The following is a 20,671-nucleotide window of genomic DNA, read 5'->3' as shown; positions in this document are numbered from 1 at the left end:
GTTTAAAACAATCATGAATATTTAAAACTGATTGTGTGTTTGTGAAAGATGCAACTTCATTATTATAACAAAAAAAAAAAAAAAAGATTTTTACTGAAACCGCTTTAATTAGGGTCATAAAAGATCTTCTTATCACGGCGGATTCAGGTGCATGCAGTATTTTGGTCTTGTTAGACCTCAGTGCTGCTTTTGACACTATATGTCACTCTCTTCTGCTTGACAGGCTGGAAAATTGGTTGGGTCTTTCTGGAGCTGTCCTCAATTGGTTTCGGTCTTATTTAACAAATCGTGCCCAGTTTGTTGGCTTGGGTAACTACAAATCAGATACCGTGCCTGTTCGACAGGGAGTTCCTCAGGGTTCAGTATTGGGTCCAATATTATTTAATATTTATATGCTTCCACTTGGGCAGATCATTAGGAAACATGGTCTTGGGTATCACTGCTATGCGGATGATACGCAGATTTACATCACCACTAGTCCTGATGTCCATTGCTCATTAATAGCTTTGCGTGGTTGTTTAGCAGAGATTAGTATCTGGATGCATAACAACTTCCTGAAGCTGAATGGCTCCAAAACTGAACTGATGCAGATTGGTACAGTGGCAGCTACTCGTAAGGCCGAGCAGATCAGTTTGATTGTTGTTTCCTGTACGGTAATCCCCACTTCACAGGTGCAAAATCTTGGTGTCATTTTTGATCCACAATTATCATTTGAAGCACACATAAAACACATCTCTAAAACTAAATTTTTCCACCTGAGAAACATAGCTGGACTTAGACCTTTTCTCTCTTTTGCAGACACAGAAAGGCTTATACATGCCTTCATAACAACTAGGTTAGATTATTGTAATGCCTTGTTCTCAGGCCTTCCAGCTAAATCGTTGAGCAAGCTTTAGTATATACAAAATTCTGCCGCTCGTGTGCTCACTTGTACTTCTCCTCGTGAACACATTACACCGGTTCGTTCACAATTACACTGGCTTCCCGTAAATGCGAGAATTGATTTTAAAATTGTTATTTTAACATACAAGGCACTTCATGGGACTGCACCTGAGTATCTTTGTGAACTCATCAGTCCTTATATTCCATCACGCTCTCTTCGATCTACTAACTCTATTTCACTTCACCAGCCATCATGTAAGCTAAAGACCATGGGGGAAAGAGCCTTTTCATATAAAGCCCCTAAGCTATGGAATGTACTTCCTCTGCACGTCAGAAATTTACCAACGTTGGGTCATTTTGAAAAGTTGATTAAGTCACATTTATTCAAGGCTGTCTTTCTTTAATTAATTGTTGTATTGCTTTTAATATTTTGTTCTATTTTATTTATTACTTTATTGCTGTAGCGCTTTGGGTTTAAGAAAAGCGCATTACAAAAAATTTTTATTATTATTATTGTATTATTAGTATTTCTTTCTAGCTCAAGCAAATACACAAACAAATAAAAGGATTTATTATTAAGGTCGCCTGTTGACTGCTGTATATAAAAGTCCTTCAATATAGTTGTTGTTACCTCAGGGGATGAGGGAGTCATCAAAAAAAAACAAAATAGAATTTTTTTTTTTTTTGTGGCTATAATAGAGTACTGGCACCTCTTTTGGGCCACTTAAAGCACTGCAGTAAAGTACATGTAGTTCAAGTTCAAGTTCAAGTTCGTTTATTTATAAAGCACCACTTAACACAGTCACCCGACTGACCAAAGTGCTGTACAAAATAAAATGCATGACATATAGAGATAAAATAAAGCAGATAGAATTGACAACACTAGAACTTGTTACATGCCAGTGCAAGTTAAAAGAGTGTATAGCATCCCTTGAGCATTTGATGGTACATAATAATTAAAAACACCAAGTGTGAAAATTTACAATCCAGTAGACAGTATGTCTAGCACTTTATCACAAATATTATGTTTTTACACACGACTACCTGAAACTAATGAAACAAATTTTCACATGAAATCTCACTATGACGTAATTCTTGTCCATGAGATTTCAAGCTCTGTACACTACTGCATGTTTGTATCTTGCATCATGTTTATGGCCTGTTATACTCACTGCTTTTCTGAAGTATGGAAACAGAAAGTTGCTGAATAATCACTGGAAAGGAAACCAAGCCTGGGGGTGAGTTTAAAACAATCATGAATATTTAAAACTGATTTTGTGTTTGTGAAAGATGCAACTTCATTTTTACAACATAAAAAGTAATAAGCATATTTTATTTCTTAACATTAAAGCTGCTATAAATGGAAATGTGCCCTTCACATTTTAAATACAGCAATATAACCCTCTTTACAACACTAGCATACAGTAAAGAGCCTTTAAATCATAATATTAAGTGAATTATATATATATAAAAAAACAGAAAAAAAAAAATATATATATATATATATATATATATATATATATATATATATATATATATATTGTTTGTTTTTTTTTTTCAGTTTTTTTTTTCAGTTTTTTTTTTTTTTTTTTTTTGGTGTGTGTGCTGGTAATTATTTTAAACAAAGCGTCATAAAACAACATTGTATGCATTTATCGGGCTATGAAATTATACAAAATATATTAGCAAGCCCATTGCTATTTATGTACATCAACTCACAGTGAAGATAACAGCAGTAGTATTAGCAACCGCTAAAATTATTTTGTGCTCAATATATTTTAATTAATCAAATACAGCAATCAAAACCCTGACATCATTGTCAGGAACTCCTACAAGCGAACGAAATAGTTTTAGTAACAAATACACATTTTGTGACAAAACTGACAAAGATTGCACCCAAACATATATTAATTGCCTCTTATGTTAAATAATTCAGAATAGTTCCTTGGTAAAGGAACTTTTATTTTAACTTTGTAGCCATATATACTTCTTTAACTTCAAAAGTGTCTTCAGAATATTTAGTGAAGGATAAGCTCATCCTGGGCAGTAAACACAAACACTGTTCATACTATAATTAGTCCAGAAACGAGATTGCCACGTCTCAGGTGGAACTGATTAGACTTTATCATATAATGGATGGACAGCAGGCATAACTGACACCAGAACAGAAAACAAAACTGTGGCCTTGAACTGCAGTGTCGTCACAAATGGAGGTGTATTCACTCTGTATGACGTGCTTCACTTTACCTGGATTTCCCCAATCAGCAGGTGGAACATTCTCACATTCCAAAGATCTCTGATTCCCTGTTATGTGTGAATGAAACTCTCAAGAAGGTGACTGATTAATTTATTTTTTGTTACATTTATTTTTTAATGTTAATTTGAATGTTTATGAGGTTGATGAAGGAAGGAAAGGACTAAACCATACGCAGTTATAAACTGACTATAGGCTAACTATAAACAGCGTATAAACTATAGGCCTATGCTGATTTTAATGTAGATTACAGAAAACAAATATGGGTTAGCGATAAGATACAAAACAGAACGTTCCCCAAGCGTTCATATGGTTCCTACAGGTTATTTATTTATTAATAATTGTTGGTTTTATTGTTTGTTATATTTAGCATGTTTGTTTGTTTTGCATCCAAGTTAGAAAATTATATGCGGGTAAACAGAACATTACAAGAAGGTTTTATTTATTTATTATTATTATTATTATTATTATTTGTAATTACCTGCAGGGAACCAATAGGCCTACTGAACGTTCTTTAAAGGTTTTTTGTATTTTTACAATGTTTTGGGACCGACAGATGGCTGGCTGCGTAAATTCAGCTAAAGGAGATTTATAAATAAATAAATAAAAGAATGAATGAATGGATAAATTAATATTTCATATTTGATTTTATTATTATTATTATTATTTATTTTATTTTTTAGTTTTTGCACTGAACACCCTGTTGATCAGTGATTTCTCAGGACTTACATCAGCGATTTGCTGAGAATGGAAACCGAAAGTGACTGAGCAAGTTTTTGAAAAGGAAACATTGTTTTGTTTGGAGGCGGGGCTTGAGATGACGCTTTATATATTCATGCCTTTGCTCACCAGAGGCACATTATCTTACAAGACTTATTGAAAATAACATTCAGCGAAAGCCATATTCAGCGAAGCATTTAAACAACCAGACAGGTGAGCCACATACCTATGAAAATATTGAGCATTAACATTAACTCCAGTTTTAAGTAAATGGTTCTGTAGTTGTCAGTTTTTAATTCTTTTATATTTAATCTCATCTGAAAGGTGATGGAGCTGATAATAAGACTGCTGGGCGGAGATGTGAAGCGTCTGGAAGTGAGCGGTGGAGCCACAGTTGGTGAACTGAAGAAACTCATCTCTCAGATCATCGGAGAACCTTCTTACAAACAGAAGCTGTCTGCCGATAACGGTTCGCGTATCAGCCTTGAGGATGAGTCTCGAACCCTCAGCAGTTACGGTCTGCACTCTGGATCAGTGGTCAGTCTGCTCATCACCAACCCCGGACCTTTCCAAGTGTTCGTCAGGAATGAGAAGGGCCAGACCGGGACGTATGAAGTGGATATCAATGAGACCGTAGATCAGCTCCAGGCTAAGATCTACCGCAAAGAGAGAGTCCCCGTGGACCAGCAGAGACTGATTTTCAACGGAAGACAGCTGGAGTCCGGCAGAAAGTTGCAGGAATACGACATCAGCTCAGGAAGCAGCATTCACATGACTCTCCGTCTGCGAGGAGGATGATCGGGTGAATGTGTGCAAAAAGGACTAAAAACTGTTCTCGAAAAGGACTAAAAATTGTTCTCTTTAGATTTGTTAATGATGTAGCTAAATATGATACTCGCTGTTAAAATTGTGAGTTTTTTCTTCATGTCTTAAGAACTCATGCAATTCCATTGTTGGCTATTTATCTGCACTTGTCTTCAGGGGAACACATTCAGGTGTCCTTGTTACATGTACTGACTATTATAATAACAGTAAATTCTGCATAATTACATGCAAGTATCCCCAAGTCAACCCTAATCCTAACCTTAACCATATGTACATGTAGTTAATCAATATTACTCAGTATAACAGTGTAAAAAGGACACCTTAAAATAAAGTGTAGCCCAACCCTCTTCAGAACTCATGAGGATAATTCCATTGTATATAACTGTATCTTTGATCATGATGAATGATCTTTCACTGTGACTATAATAATAAAAACTCAAATCATTTGAAGAAAGTTCCAGTTTTTTTGTTCTGTGGTTCTCATGTTTTTGTGAATTACTGAATAAGTTTTCCCAAAAAGCCTGACATAACTATAGTAAATGCTATTAATACTTGAATTACTAATCTTGCAATTTAAGGAAAACATAGCTCTATGTAAACAAATATTTCATCACAATTTTCACACATAGTCATATGGGTAACATGTCTCCAGAAAGCAAACACATAACGTGGTATAAGACACATGATAATGAATGGAAAGTGTTGAGTCTTCTCAGACTGATACGCTGCATAAGTTCAGCTCTAGAGGGTGTGTGTCTCTCTGTAGGGTGTGTCTGGATCACCTGGGTTTCCCTCGTCATGTGATCATGGGGAAAACCCTCTTAACAATGATTCACTCAAGAGCAGAATGAAAAATAAAGGTTGTGTAAGCAGCTGTCAATGAAACACCTTTTCGTTTTCGTTGCCAACTAATCTAAAGTCAGCGTGATTCATTATTATAAAATAAATATTTTATGATCTGTTCACCGAGTGGTTCTTTGGGGAATCAAAAATGGTTGTTTTTTCTATGGCATCACTGTGAAAACACACACTTGGAACCTTTATTATTGAGTGTTGCATATTACTGCAGTTAATGGACGTTACACAAATAACTAAATAAAAATAGTAAAAGTAATAATAATAGAAGCATTAGGGAACAAAGTACAAAATTTCACATTAAATCTCACTATGACGTAATTCTTGTCCATGAGATTTCAAGCTCTGTACACTACTGCATGTTTGTATCTTTCATCATGTTTATGGCCTGTTATACTCACTGCTTTTCTGAAGTATGGAAACAGAAAGTTGCTGAATAATCACTGGAAAGGAAACCAAGCCTGGGGGTGAGTTTAAAAGTGAAGTGAAGTGACATTCAGTCACCATTCTGAGCATGGTGACCCATACTCAGAATTTGTGCTCTGCATTCAACCCATCCGAAATGCACACACACAGAGCAGTGAACACACACACACACACACTGTGAGCACACACCCGGAGCAGTGGGCAGCCATTTATGCTGCGGCGCCCGGGGAGCAGTTGGGGGTTCGATGCCTTGCTCAAGGGCACCTAAGTCATGGTATTGAAGGTGGAGAGAGAACTGTACATGCACTCCACCCACAATTCCTGCCGGACTGAGACTAGAACCCACAACCCTTCGATTGGGAGTCCAACCCTCTAACCATTAGGCCACGACTTCTCCTAAAACAATCATGAATATTTAAAACTTATTGTGTGTTTTGTGAAAAAGGAAAACTTCATTTTTACAACAAAAAAAGTAATAAGTATATTTTATTTTTTACCATTAAAGCTGCTATAAATGCAGAGTGAAATGTGCCCTTCACATTTTAAATACAACAAAATAACCCTCTTTAAAACACTGGCAAACAGTAAAGAGCCTTTAAATCAGGGGCGTCAGACTGGGGGTAGGTAAAACCAGTACTGATTACCAGGGCCCCAAAGGAAGAGAGGGCCCTTGAAAAGTCTGGAAATATATATTTTCAAGGGATGGGGGGGGACATTAGGACTGCCCATGCATAGGGCCCAGGATCTTGTGCAGCGCCCCTGTTTTAAATCATAATATTAAGTGATTTAGTAACAAATACACATTTTGTGACAAAACTGACAAAGAAGTAGATTGCACCCAAACATATATTAATTGCCTCTTTATGTTAAATAATTCAGAATAGTTCATTGCTAAATTAACTTTTATTTTAACTTTATAGCCATATATGCTGCTTTAACTTCAAAAATGTGTGAATGAAATTATCAAGAAGATGGCTAGTTAATATTTTTGTGTTTTATTTTATGAGGTTGATTTTGATGTTTATGAGGTAGCCTACATGAAGAAAGGAAAGGACTAAACTGTTATAACCTATAACAGTATAACTACATAACACCATTCAAACTAAATGCTTATTTTAATGTGTACAGAAAACAAATATGGTAAAGCTATAAGTTACAAAAACAGAACGTTTAATAAATGAATGAATGAATATTTCACTTTTTTTTGCACTGAACACCCTGTTGATCAATGATTTCTCAGGACTTACATCAGCGATTTGCTGAGAATGGAAACCGAAAGTGACTGAGCAAGTTTTTGAAAAGGAAACATTGTTTTGTTTGGAGGCGGGGCTTGAGCTGACGCTTTATATATTCATACATTTGCTCACCAGAGGCACATTATCTTACAAGACTTATTGAAGATAATATTCAGTGAAAGCCATATTCAGCGAAGCATTTAAACAACCAGACAGGTAAGCCACATACCTATGAAAATATTGAGCATTAACATTAACTCCAGTTTTAAGTAACTAAATGGTGCTGTAGTTGTCAGTTTTTAATTCTTTTATATTTAATCTCATCTGAAAGGTGATGGAGCTGATAATAAGACTGCTGGGCGGAGATGTGAAGCATCTGGAAGTGAGCGCTGGAGCCACAGTTGGTGAACTGAAGAAACTCATCTCTCAGATCATCGGAGAACCTTCTTACAAACAGAAGCTGTCTGCCGATAACGGTTCGCGTATCAGCCTTGAGGATGAGTCTCGAACCCTCAGCAGTTACGGTCTGCACTCTGGATCAGTGGTCAGTCTGCTCATCACCAACCCCGGACCTTTCCAAGTGTTCGTCAGGAATGAGAAGGGCCAGACCGGGACGTATGAAGTGGATATCAATGAGACCGTAGATCAGCTCCAGGCTAAGATCTACCGCAAAGAGAGAGTCCCCGTGGACCAGCAGAGACTGATTTTCAACGGAAGACAGCTGGAGTCCGGCAGAAAGTTGCAGGAATACGACATCAGCTCAGGAAGCAGCATTCACATGACTCTCCGTCTGCGAGGAGGGTGATCGGGTGAATGTGTGCAAAAAGGACTAAAAACTGTTCTCGAAAAGGACTAAAAGTTTTTCTCTTTAGATTTGTTAATGATGTAGCTAACTACGATAGGCCTGTTATGCTCACTGTTAAAATGTGTGTGTTTTTTAATAATGTCTTAAGAACTCATGCAATTCCATTGTTGGCTATTTATCTGCAGATGTCTTCAGGGGAACACATTCAGGTGTCCTTGTTACATGTACTGACTATTATAATAACAGTAAATTCTGCATAATTACATGCAAGTAACCTTAAGACAGACCGCAATTCTAAACTTAACCATACATTAAAGTGCATTTAGTGAATCAATATTACTCAGTACTTAAATATATAATTGCACTGTAAAAAGAACACCTTAAAATAAAGTGTAGCCCAACCCTCTTCAGAACTCATGAGGATAATTCCATTGTATATAACTGTATCTTTGATCATGATGAATGATCCTTCATTGTGACTATAATAATAAAAACTCAAATCATTTGAAGAAAGTTCCAGTTTTTAGTTCTGTGGTTCTCACGTTTTTGTGAATTACTGAATAAGTTTTTCCAAAAAGCCTGACATAACTATAGTAAATGCTAATTCTTTATGAAAAAAAAGAAAGTGGACATTTATTACTGTAATTTACATGACATCCAGGTCTGTAAATCACTTTCCTACTTAGAATACCTCATATATCCAGGTTTTCCAAAATGGATCCCTGATTCTTCAAAGAAAAAACATAAAATAAGATAAGAAATATCTATAGCTCATATTAATACTTGAATTACTGATCTTGCAATTTGAGGAAAACATATTTCATCACAATTTTCACACATAGTCATATGGGTAACGTCTCCAGAAAGCAAACACATAACGTGGTATAAGAGACATGATAATGAATGGAAAGTGTTGAGTCTTCTCAGACTGATACGCTGCATAAGTTCAGCTCTAGAGGGTGTGTGTCTCTCTGTAGGGTGTGTCTGGATCACCTGGGTTTCCCTCGTCATGTGATCATGGGGAAAACCCTCTTAACAATGATTCACTCAAGAGCAGAATGAAAAATAAAGGTTGTGTAAGCAGCTGTCAATGAAACACCTTTTCGTTTTCGTTGCCAACTAATCTAAAGTCAGCGTGAATCAGGATTATTAGAAAATAAATATTTAATGATCTGTTCAACGAAAGGTTCTTTGGGGAACCAAATATGGTTCTTTTCTATGGTATCACTGTGAAAAGGGAAGTAGTGGCCTAATGGTTAGAGAGTCGGACTTGCAATCGAAGAGTTGTGAGTTTGAGTCTCGAGCCGGCAGGAATTGTGGGTGGAGTGCATGTACAGTGTTCTCTCCACCTTCAATACCACGACTGAGGTGCCCTTGAGCAAGGCACTGAACCCCCAACTGTTGCCCACTGCTCCGGCAGTGTGTTCACTGTGTGTGTGTGTGTGTGTGTGTGTGTGTGTGTGTGTGTGTGTGTGTGTGTGTGTGTGTGTGTGTGTGTGTGTTCACTGCTGTGTGTGTGTGCACTTTGGATGGGTTAAAAGCAGAGCATGAATCCTGGCCGAATGTCACTTCACTTCAAAACTCATGCTTAGAACCTTTATTATTGAGTATAATTGTAATGGACATTACACAAATAAAACACACCAAGTTTGTATCTTGCATCATGTTTATAATCGCTGCTTTTCTGAAGTATGGAAACAGGAAGTTGCTGAATAATCCCTGGAAAGGAAACTCAGCGAAGGGGTGAGATCAAAACAATAATGAATATTTAAAAGTGATTGTGTGTTTGTGAAAGAGACAACTTCATTTTTCTAACAAAAAAAGTAATAAGTATATTTTATTTCTTAACATTAAAGCTGCTATAAATGCAGTGTGAAATGTGCCCTTCACATATTAAATAGAATAATATAACGCTCTTTAAAACACTGGCAAACAGTAAAGAGCCTTTAAATCATAATATTATATAAATGTTATTTTATTTTATACATGTTTTATTGCTGTGTGTGCTGGTAATTATTTTAAACCAAGCGTCATAAAAACAACATTGTATGCATTTATCGGGCTATGAAATTATACAAAATAATCACCAAGACCATTGCTTTATGTACATCAACTCACAGTGAAGATAACAGCAGTAGTATTAGCAACCGCTAAAATTATTTTGTGCTCAATATATTTTAATTAATCAAATACAGCAATCAAAACCATGACATCATTGTCAGGAACTTCTGCAAGGGAACGAAATAGTTTTAGTAACAAATACACATTTTGTGACAAAACTGACAAAAATTGCACCCAAACATATATTAATTGCCTCTTATGTTAAATAATTCAGAATAGTTCCTTGGTAAAGGAAGTTTTATTTTATTTTTGTAGCCATATATGCTGCTTTAACGTCAAAACTCAAAAGTGTCTTCAGAATATTTAGTGAAGGATAAGCTCATCCTGGGCAGTAAACACAAACACTGTTCATACTATAATTAGTCCAGAAACGAGATTGCCACGTCTCAGGTGGAACTGATTAGACTTTATCATATAATGGATGGACAGCAGGCATAACTGACACCAGAACAGAAAACAAAACTGTGGCCTTGAACTGCAGTGTAGACACAAATGGAGGTGTATTCACTCTGTATGACGTGCTTCACTTTACCTGGATTTCCCCAATCAGCAGGTGGAACATTCTCACATTCCAAAGATCTCTGATTTCCTGTTATGTGTGAATGAAACTCTCAAGAAGGTGACTGTTTTTTATTTTATTTTATTTATTTATTTATTTTACATTTTTTACCTTAGTTATAAACTAAGGCTAACTATGAGCAGCATATAAATAGGCCTATGCTGATTTTAATGTAGATTACAGAAAACAAATATGGGATAGCGATAAGATACAAAACAGAACGTTCCCCAAGCGTTCATATGGTTCCTACAGGTTATTTATTTATTAATCATTTTTGGTTTTATTGTTTGTTATATTTAGCATGTTTGTTTGTTTTGCATCCAAGTTAGAAAATTATCTGCGGGTAAACAGAACATTACAAGAAGGTTTTTTATTATTATTATTATTATTATTATTATTATTTGTAATTACCTGCAGGGAACCAATAGGCCTACTGAACGTTCTTTAAATGTTATTTCTACTTTTACAGTGTTTTAGGACCCACAGATGGCTGGCTGCGTAAATTCAGCTAAAGGAGATTTATAAATAAATAAATAAAAGAATGAATGAATGGATAAATTAATATTTCATATTTGATTTTATTATTACTAATAATAATAATAATAAAAATTGTTTTTGTTTTTGCACTGAACATCCTGTTGATCAATGATTTCTCAGGAATTACATCAGCGATTTGCTGAGAATGGAAACCGAAAGTGACTGAGCAAGTTTTTGAAAAGGAAACATTGTTTTGTTTGGAGGCGGGGCTTGAGCTGACGCTTTATATATTCATGCCTTTGCTCACCAGAGGCACATTATTTTACAAGACTTATTGAAGATAACATTCAGCGAAAGCCATATTCAGCGAAGCATTTAAACAACCAGACAGGTAAGCCACATACCTATGAAAATATTGAGCATTAACATTAACTCCAGTTTTAAGTAACTAAATGGTGCTGTAGTTGTCAGTTTTTAATTCTTTTATATTTAATCTCATCTGAAAGGTGATGGAGCTGATAATAAGACTGCTGAGTGGAGATGTGAAGCGTCTGGAAGTGAGCGGTGGAGCCACAGTTGGTGAACTGAAGAAACTCATCTCTCAGATCATCGGAGAACCTTCTTACAAACAGAAGCTGTCTGCCGATAACGGTTCGCGTATCAGCCTTGAGGATGAGTCTCGAACCCTCAGCAGTTACGGTCTGCACTCTGGATCAGTGGTCAGTCTGCTCATCACCAACCCCGGACCTTTCCAAGTGTTCGTCAGGAATGAGAAGGGCCAGACCGGGACGTATGAAGTGGATATCAATGAGACCGTAGATCAGCTCCAGGCTAAGATCTACCGCAAAGAGAGAGTCCCCGTGGACCAGCAGAGACTGATTTTCAACGGAAGACAGCTGGAGTCCGGGAGAAAGTTGCAGGAATACGACATCAGCTCAGGAAGCAGCATTCACATGACTCTCCGTCTGCGAGGAGGATGATCGGGCGAATGTGTGCAAAAAGGACTAAAAACTGTTCTCGAAAAGGACTAAAAATTGTTCTCTTTAGATTTGTTAAGGACGTAGCTAAATACGATACTCGATGTTAAAATTCTGAGTTTTTTCTTCATGTCTTAAGAACTCATGCAATTCCATTGTTGGCTATTTATCTGCACTTGTCTTCAGGGGAACACATTCAGGTGTCCTTGTTACATGTTACATGTACTGACTATTATAATAACAGTAAATTCTGCATAATTACATGCAAGTAACCCCAAGTCAACCCTAATCCTAACCTTAACCATATAGTAATGTACATGTAGTTAATCAATATTACTCAGTATAACAGTGTAAAAAGGACACCTTTTCAGAACTCATGAGGATAATTCCATTGTATATAACTGTATCTTTGATCATGATGAATGATCTTTCACTGTAACTATTATAATAAAAACTCAAATCATTTGAAGAAAGTTCCAGTTTTTTTGTTCTGTGGTTCTCATGTTTTTGTGAATTACTGAATAAGTTTTCCCAAAAAGCCTGACATAACTATAGTAAATGCTATTAATACTTGAATTACTAATCTTGCAATTTAAGGAAAACATAGGTCTATGTAAACAAATATTTCATCACAATTTTCACACATAGTCATATGGGTAACATGTCTCCAGAAAGCAAACACATAACGTGGTATAAGACACATGATATTGAATGGAAAGTGTTGAGTCTTCTCAGACTGATACGCTGCATAAATTCAGCTCTAGAGGGTGTGTGTCTCTCTGTAGGGTGTGTCTGGATCACCTGGGTTTCCCTCGTCATGTGATCATGGGGAAAACCCTCTTAACAATGATTCACTCAAGAGCAGAATGAAAAATAAAGGTTGTGTAAGCAGCTGTCAATGAAACACCTTTTCGTTTTCATTGCCAACTAATCTAAAGTCAACGTGATTCAGGATTATTATAAAATAAATATTTTATGATCTGTTCACCGAAAGGTTCTTAGGGGAACCAAAAATGGTTGTTTTCTATGGCATCACTGTGAAAACACACACTTGGAACCTTTATTATTGAGTGTTGAGTATAATTGCATAGTCAATGGACGTTACACAAATAACTAAATAAAAAATAGTAAAAGTAATAATAATCGAAGCATTAGGGAACAAAGTACAACATTTCACATTAAATCTCACTATGACGTAATTCTTGTACATGAGATTTCAAGCTCTGTACACACCTGTATGTTTGTATCTTGCATCATTCTGTTATACTCACTGCTTTTCTGAAGTTGTCACGCTATCAGTCTCTGTTTCCTGGGTGTCCCCTAGTGAGCGCACTTCTCCTTAGGCACTTCACCATAGGCACTTTAATTCCGCTTGTCTGGTCATGTCGTCACTGTAATTGCACTCCAATTAAATCGCACAGGTGTTGACTATCCTTAGTCATTAGTCTCCCTATATAGAGCTGTCTTTCTCTGTCGTCTTTATGGAGTCCTTACCCTATGTGTGAGTTGTGCTTGTCTTGTGAGTCTTCTCGTTACCTTTTTGTTCATCCGCATTCTTATCCGTTTCATCCGGTTCCCTTTTTGTTTGGTTTGTCTCTCTAGACAGTTTTATTTTGTATTTAACCTGTTTGTACAATAAACCTCACCTGCAATTGGATCCTACCTTCTCCTTGTGTTTTTCCCATAACCCAACCGTCACAGAAGGACTCCATCATGCCTAGATCCAGCGGTGTGAGATTTCGAATCTGTTCCCCAGTCACCATGGAGGAACGGAGGGGGAGATTCCGGAACTTAACCACCCTTCATCAAAAGGGAAGCGAGGTGGGTGGCCTGGCGCAAGTGTTTTGGACTTTGGCAGTCGGGTTAGGTTACAATGATGCAGCACTAAAAGATTTGTTTAATAATTGCCTGGATGATCCTTTACCTCAATGGGAGATGAAGGGGTTAGAGATCCTGGACTTTTGGGGGTTTACCAAATACCTGCACCATCGTGCTCAGTGGAATGCAACAACCACACCAGAGTTTCCAGACAAGACTGCCACCTGCCCAGCGCCACAGCACAAGATGGCCACCAGCCTAGCACCACAGCACAGGATGGTCGCCAGCCCAGAGCCACAGCTTAAGATGGACGACTCAACGCCTGAGTCTCCAGACAAGGTGCCGCCGACTCGCCATCGTGGAGGACGGAGGAGGAGGAGACAGGCGTCGACCGTCCCTCAAGGCCTGGAGAAAGTCCCAGAGGCCGAGGCTGTTCCCGATGCGGTGCCCGATGCAGTTCCCGAGGCGGAGCCCGATGCAGTTCCCGAGGCGGAGCCCGATGCAGTTCCCGAGGCGGAGCCCGATGCAGTTCCCGAGGCGGAGCCCGATGCAGTTCCCGAGGCGGAGCCCGATGCAGTTCCCGAGGCGGAGCCCGATGCAGTTCCCGAGGCCGAGGTGGTGCCCGATGCCGAGGTGGTGCCCGATGCCGAGGCGGTGCCCGATGCTGTTCCAGAGGCCGATGCAGAGGCGGTGCCCGATGCTGTTCCAGAGGCCGACGCGGTGCCCGAGACTGTTCCCGAGGCTGTTCCCGATGCCGAGGCTGTTCCCGATGCCGAGGCGGTGCCCGATGCCGAGGCGGTGCCCGAGGTGGTGCCCGATGCAGTTCCCGAGGCGGAGCCCGATGCAGTTCCCGAGGCGGAGCCCGATGCCGAGGCGGTGCCCGATGCTGTTCCAGAGGCCGATGCTGTTCCCGATGCAGTTCCCGATGCCGAGGTGGTGCCCGATGCCGAGGCGGTGCCCGATGCTGTTCCAGAGGCCGATGCAGAGGCGGTGCCCGATGCTGTTCCAGAGGCCGACGCGGTGCCCGAGGCTGTTCCCGAGGCGGAGCCCGAGGCTGTTCCCGATGCCGAGGTGGTGCCCGATGCTGTTCCAGAGGCCGATGCAGAGGCGGTGCCCGATGCTGTTCCAGAGGCCGACGCGGTGCCCGAGGCTGTTCCCGAGGCGGAGCCCGAGGCTGTTCCCGATGCCGAGGTGGTGCCCGATGCCGAGGCGGTGCCCGATGCTGTTCCAGAGGCCGATGCAGAGGCGGTGCCCGATGCTGTTCCAGAGGCCGACGCGGTGCCCGAGACTGTTCCCGAGGCGGAGCCCGAGGCTGTTCCCGATGCCGAGGCGGTGCCCGATGCCGAGGCGGTGCCCGAGGTGGTGCCCGATGCAGTTCCCGAGGCGGAGCCCGATGCAGTTCCCGAGGCGGAGCCCGATGCCGAGGCGGTGCCCGATGCTGTTCCAGAGGCCGATGCTGTTCCCGATGCAGTTCCCGATGCCGAGGTGGTGCCCGATGCCGAGGCGGTGCCCGATGCTGTTCCAGAGGCCGATGCAGAGGCGGTGCCCGATGCTGTTCCAGAGGCCGACGCGGTGCCCGAGGCTGTTCCCGAGGCGGAGCCCGATGCAGTTCCCGAGGCGGAGCCCGATGCCGAGGCGGAGCCCGATGCCGAGGCGGTGCCCGATGCCGAGGCGGTGCCCGATGCCGAGGCGGTGCCCGATGCTGTTCCAGAGGCCGATGCGGTGCCCGATGCCGAGGCGGAGCCCGATGCTGTTCCAGAGGCCGAGGCGGAGACCGATGCTGTTCCCGAGGCCGAGACCGAAGTGGGGGCCGAGGCGGTGCCCGATGCTGTTCCAGAGGCCGATGCGGTGCCCGATGCCGAGGCGGAGGCCGATGCTGTTCCAGAGGCCGATGCTGTTCCCGAGGCCGATGCTGTTCCCGAGGCCGATGCTGTTCCCGAGGCGGTGCCCGAGGCTGTTCCCGATGCCGAGGCGGTGCCCGAGGCGGTGCCCGATGCAGTTCCCGAGGCGGTGCCCGATGCAGTTCCCGAGGCGGTGCCCGATGCCGAGGCGGTGCCCGATGCTGTTCCAGAGGCCGACGCGGTGCCCGATGCCGAGGCGGAGCCCGATGCTGTTCCAGAGGCCGATGCGGAGGCTGATGCCGAGGCCGATGCTGTTCCCGAGGCCGATGCTGTTCCCGAGGCCGATGCCGAGGCGGTGCCCGATGCCGAGGCGGTGCCCGATGCTGTTCCAGAGGCCGACGCGGTGCCCGATGCTGTTCCAGAGGCCGATGCGGTGCCCGATGCCGAGGCGGAGCCCGATGCTGTTCCAGAGGCCGATGCCGTTCCCGAGGCCGATGCCGTTCCCGAGGCCGATGCCGTTCCCGAGGCCGATGCCGAGGCGGTGCCCGATGCGGTTCCAGAGGCCGAGACCGAAGTGGTGGCCGACGCGGTGCCCGATGCTGTTCCAGAGGCCGATGCGGTGCCCGATGCCGAGGCGGAGCCCGATGCTGTTCCGGAGGCCGATGCTGTTCCCGAGGCCGAGGCCGATGCCGAGGCGGTGCCCGATGCGGTTCCAGAGGCCGAGACCGAAGTGGTGGCCGAGGCGGTGCCCGATGCTGTTCCGGAGGCCGAGGCGGTGCCCAAGGCCGATGCGGTGTCCGTTGCGGTTCCGGAGACCGAGGCGGGGCCCGAAACCGTTCCCGATGCGGTGCCGGAGGCCGTTCCCGATGCAGTGCCCGAGACCGCTTCGCCCTGGGGGACTCCGACGGTGACCATGAGGACGTGGTGGTCATCCGCTCCGCCCTGGGGGACTTCGGCCGCGACCACGTGGAGGTGGTGGCCTTCCGCTCCGCCCTGGGGGGGCTTCTGCTTTGACCACATGGGTGTGATGGTCCTCTGTTCCGCCCGGGTGGGCATCACCTAATGTCTTCCATTTACCTATGTTTTTGTTTTCATTTGTTTTTTGTTTTTTCTATTTTCCTCCGTTGGACCTGGCCCTCCGTCCCTCCCCTCTTTCCTTCCGCCGGTCCACCACCCTCCGGGACTCCTTGTTTGGTGTTACACCTTCCTGTCTCTGCCTTTCCATCACGTCTGGTTGTTCCGTCTCTTTTCTTCCATTTTACCTGGTTGTCCTGTCTTTGTCTCTCCTTTTCACCTGGTTGTTTGTCTCTGTTTTCTGACCCTCCGTCCCTCCCCCTAGTCCGCCTCCGCTTCACCTCCCTCCTACCTCTTTTTCTGTTGGGTTTTCCGGAGTTTCAGGTGGAGCATCTGGTAGCTGCTCCGTAGGGGAGGGGGTAATGTCACGCTATCAGTCTCTGTTTCCTGGGTGTCCCCTAGTGAGCGCACTTCTCCTTAGGCACTTCACCATAGGCACTTTAATTCCGCTTGTCTGGTCATGTCGTCACTGTAATTGCACTCCAATTAAATCGCACAGGTGTTGACTATCCTTAGTCATTAGTCTCCCTATATAGAGCTGTCTTTCTCTGTCGTCTTTATGGAGTCCTTACCCTATGTGTGAGTTGTGCTTGTCTTGTGAGTCTTCTCGTTACCTTTTTGTTCATCCGCATTCTTATCCGTTTCATCCGGTTCCCTTTTTGTTTGGTTTGTCTCTCTAGACAGTTTTATTTTGTATTTAACCTGTTTGTACAATAAACCTCACCTGCAATTGGATCCTACCTTCTCCTTGTGTTTTTCCCATAACCCAACCGTCACAGAAGTATGGAAACAGGAAGTTGCTGAATAATCACTGGAAAGGAAACCAAGCCTGGGGGTGAGTTTAAAACAATCATGAATATTTAAAACTGATTGTGTGTTTGTGAAAGATGCAAATTCATTTTTACAACAAAAAAAGTAATAAGCATATTTTATTTCTTAACATTAAAGCTACTAAATGGAAATGTGCCCTTCACATTTTAAATACAGCAATATAACCCTCTTTACAACACTAGCATACAGTAAAGAGCCTTTAAATCATAATATTAAGAGAATTTTATATATATATATATATGTTTGTGTGTATATATATATATATATATATATATATATTTTTTTTTTTTTTTTTTTTTTTTTTGGTGTGTGTGCTGGTAATTATTTTAAACAAAGCGTCATAAAACAACATTGTATGCATTTATCGGGCTATGAAATTATACAAAATAATTAGCAAGCCCATTGCTTTATGTACATCAACTCACAGTGAAGATAACAGCAGTAGTATTAGTAACCGCTAAAATAATTTTGTGCTCAATATATTTTAATTAATCAAATACAGCAATCAAAACCCTGACATGATTGTCAGGAACTTCTGCAAGCGAACGAAATAGTTTTAGTAACAAATACACATTTTGTGACAAAACTGATGAAGAAGTAGATTGCACCCAAACATATATTAATTGTCTCTTATGTTAAATAATTCAGAATAGTTCCTTGGTAAAGGAACTTTTATTTTAACTTTGTAGCCATATATACTTCTTTAACTTCAAAAGTGTCTCCAGAATATTTAGTGAAGGATAAGCTCATCCTGGGCAGTAAACACAAACACTGTTCATACTATAATTAGTCCAGAAACGAGATTGCCACGTCTCAGGTGGAACTGATTAGACTTTATCATATAATGGATGGACAGCAGGCATAACTGACACCAGAACAGAAAACAAAACTGTGACCTTGAACTGCAGTGTAGACACAAATGGAGGTGTATTCACTCTGTATGATGTGCTTCACTTTACCTGGATTTCCCCAATCTGCAGGTGGAACATTCTCACATTCCAAAGATCTCTGATTCCCTGTTATGTGTGAATGAAACTCTCAAGAAGGTTACTGATTAATTTATTTTTTGTTACATTTATTTTTTAATGTTAATTTGAATGTTTTTGAGGTTGATGAAGGAAGGAAAGGACTAAACCATACGCAGTTATAAATTGACTATAGGCTAACTATAAACAGCGTATAAACTATAGGCCTATGCTGATTTTAATGTAGATTAAAGAAAACAAATATGGGATGGCGATAAGATACAAAACAGAACGTTCCCCAAGCGTTCATATGGTTCCTACAGGTTATTTATTTATTAATAATTTTTGGTTTTATTGTTTGTTATATTTAGCATGTTTGTTTGTTTTGCATCCAAGTTAGAAAATTATCTGCGGGTAAACAGAACATTGCAAGAAGGTTTTATTTTTTTATTTTATTTATTTATTATTAATTACCTGCAGGGAACCAATAGGCCTACTGAACGTTCTTTAAAGGTTATTTCTATTTTTAGAATGTTTTGGGACCGACAGATGGCTGGCTGCGTAAATTCAGCAAAAGGAGATTTATAAATAAATAAATAAAAGAATGAATTAATGGATAAATTAATATTTCATATTTGATTTTATTATTATATTAGCCTATTATTATATATATATATATTTTTTTTTTTTTTTTTTTTTTTTTTTTTTGCACTGAACATCCTGTTGATCAATGATTTCTCAGGACTTACATCAGCAATTTGCTGAGAATGGAAACCGAAAGTGACTGAGCAAGTTTTTGAAAAGGAAACATTGTTTTGTTTGGAGGCGGGGCTTGAGCTGACGCTTTATATATTCATACCTTTGCTCACCAGAGGCACATTATCTTACAAGACTTATTGAAGATAACATTCAGCGAAAGCCATATTCAGCGAAGCATTTAAACAACCAGACAGGTGAGCCACATACCCATGAAAATATTGAGCATTAACATTAACTCCAGTTTTAAGTAACTAAATGGTGCTGTAGTTGTCAGTTTTTAATTCTTTTATATTTAATCTCATCTGAAAGGTGATGGAGCTGATAATAAGACTGCTGGGCGGAGATGTGAAGCGTCTGGAAGTGAGCGGTGGAGCCACAGTTGGTGAACTGAAGAAACTCATCTCTCAGATCATCGGAGAACCTTCTTACAAACAGAAGCTGTCTGCCGATAACGGTTCGCGTATCAGCCTTGAGGATGAGTCTCGAACCCTCAGCAGTTACGGTCTGCACTCTGGATCAGTGGTCAGTCTGCTCATCACCAACCCCGGACCTTTCCAAGTGTTCGTCAGGAATGAGAAGGGCCAGACCGGGACGTATGAAGTGGATATCAATGAGACCGTAGATCAGCTCCAGGCTAAGATCTACCGCAAAGAGAGAGTCCCCGTGGACCAGCAGAGACTGATTTTCAACGGAAGACAGCTGGAGTCCGGGAGAAAGTTGCAGGAATACGACATCAGCTCAGGAAGCAGCATTCACATGACTCTCCGTCTGCGAGGAGGGTGATCGGGCGAATGTGTGCAAAAAGGACTAAAAACTGTTCTCGAAAAGGACTAAAAATTGTTCTCTTTAGATTTGTTAAGGACGTAGCTAAATACGATACTCGATGTTAAAATTGTGAGTTTTTTCTTCATGTCTTAAGAACTCATGCAATTCCATTGTTGGCTATTTATCTGCAGATGTCTTCAGGGGAACACATTCAGGTGTCCTTGTTACATGTACTGACTATTATGATAACAGTAAATTCTGCATAATTACATGCAAGTATCCCCAAGTCAACCCTAATCCTAACCTTAACCATATGTACATGTAGTTAATCAATATTACTCAGTACACCAGTGTAAAAAGGACACCTTAAAATAAAGTGTAGCCCAACCGTCTTCAGAACTCATGAGGATAATTCCATTGTATATAACTGTATCTTTGATCATGATGAATGATCTTTCACTGTAACTATAATAATAAAAACT

General features: G+C 41.1%; 6 protein-coding genes across 11 annotated transcripts in view; all 6 read left to right on the top strand.

Moving 5' to 3' along the window:
* Nucleotides 1-5,135, top strand: part of LOC127958341 (uncharacterized) — a 49,227-nt gene extending 44,092 nt beyond the window's left edge. The window contains exon 3 of the mRNA XM_052557172.1: nt 4,852-5,135. The gene's annotated coding sequence lies outside the window, so the exon portion shown is untranslated. The remainder of the gene's footprint in view (nt 1-4,851) is intronic.
* The window catches only part of LOC127958348 (uncharacterized), a 38,363-nt gene extending 33,228 nt beyond the window's left edge, over nt 1-5,135 (top strand). The window contains exon 2 of the mRNA XM_052557186.1: nt 4,852-5,135. The gene's annotated coding sequence lies outside the window, so the exon portion shown is untranslated. The remainder of the gene's footprint in view (nt 1-4,851) is intronic.
* Nucleotides 1-5,135, top strand: part of LOC127958352 (uncharacterized) — a 7,242-nt gene extending 2,107 nt beyond the window's left edge. The window contains exons 1-2 of one of the 2 annotated variants that reach the window (XM_052557189.1): nt 4,033-4,069; nt 4,181-5,135. In XM_052557189.1, the coding sequence (XP_052413149.1) occupies nt 4,184-4,654 (471 nt within the window). In that variant the 5' untranslated portion in view covers nt 4,033-4,069; nt 4,181-4,183 and the 3' untranslated portion in view covers nt 4,655-5,135. Of the gene's footprint in view, nt 1-4,032; nt 4,070-4,180 lie in introns of those variants that run through there. The other variant, XM_052557190.1, reaches the window with a different exon arrangement.
* The window catches only part of LOC127958347 (uncharacterized), a 14,602-nt gene extending 2,182 nt beyond the window's left edge, over nt 1-12,420 (top strand). The window contains exons 1-2 of one of the 4 annotated variants that reach the window (XM_052557181.1): nt 3,976-4,069; nt 11,666-12,419. In XM_052557181.1, the coding sequence (XP_052413141.1) occupies nt 11,669-12,139 (471 nt within the window). In that variant the 5' untranslated portion in view covers nt 3,976-4,069; nt 11,666-11,668 and the 3' untranslated portion in view covers nt 12,140-12,419. Of the gene's footprint in view, nt 1-3,975; nt 4,070-7,336; nt 7,414-11,437; nt 11,551-11,665 lie in introns of those variants that run through there. The other 3 variants (XM_052557183.1, XM_052557180.1, XM_052557182.1) reach the window with 3 other exon arrangements.
* On the top strand, nt 4,050-20,334 carry LOC127958360 (uncharacterized). Of its 2 annotated transcripts, none has more exons than XM_052557205.1 (2): nt 4,050-4,069; nt 19,734-20,334. In XM_052557205.1, exon 2 carries the CDS (start codon nt 19,737-19,739, stop codon nt 20,205-20,207), a length of 471 nt encoding a protein of 156 aa, XP_052413165.1. In that variant the 5' UTR covers nt 4,050-4,069; nt 19,734-19,736; the 3' UTR covers nt 20,208-20,334. The 2 variants fall into 2 exon arrangements, with proteins under 2 accessions (XP_052413165.1, XP_052413166.1); XM_052557206.1 differs by lacking the exon at nt 4,050-4,069 and adding an exon at nt 19,493-19,618.
* LOC127958358 (uncharacterized) lies at nt 7,529-20,671 on the top strand. The gene is made up of 2 exons (XM_052557204.1): nt 7,529-8,211; nt 20,405-20,671. The coding sequence occupies exon 1, from the start codon at nt 7,532-7,534 to the stop codon at nt 8,000-8,002; it is 471 nt and encodes a 156-aa protein (XP_052413164.1). The 5' UTR covers nt 7,529-7,531; the 3' UTR covers nt 8,003-8,211; nt 20,405-20,671.

This window comes from Carassius gibelio, chromosome B5, assembly GCF_023724105.1.
Source record: "Carassius gibelio isolate Cgi1373 ecotype wild population from Czech Republic chromosome B5, carGib1.2-hapl.c, whole genome shotgun sequence".
NCBI classification, from domain to species: domain Eukaryota; kingdom Metazoa; phylum Chordata; class Actinopteri; order Cypriniformes; family Cyprinidae; genus Carassius; species Carassius gibelio.
The sequence above is the reverse complement of the archived record's forward strand: the minus strand, read 5'-3'. Positions and strand labels throughout refer to the sequence as shown.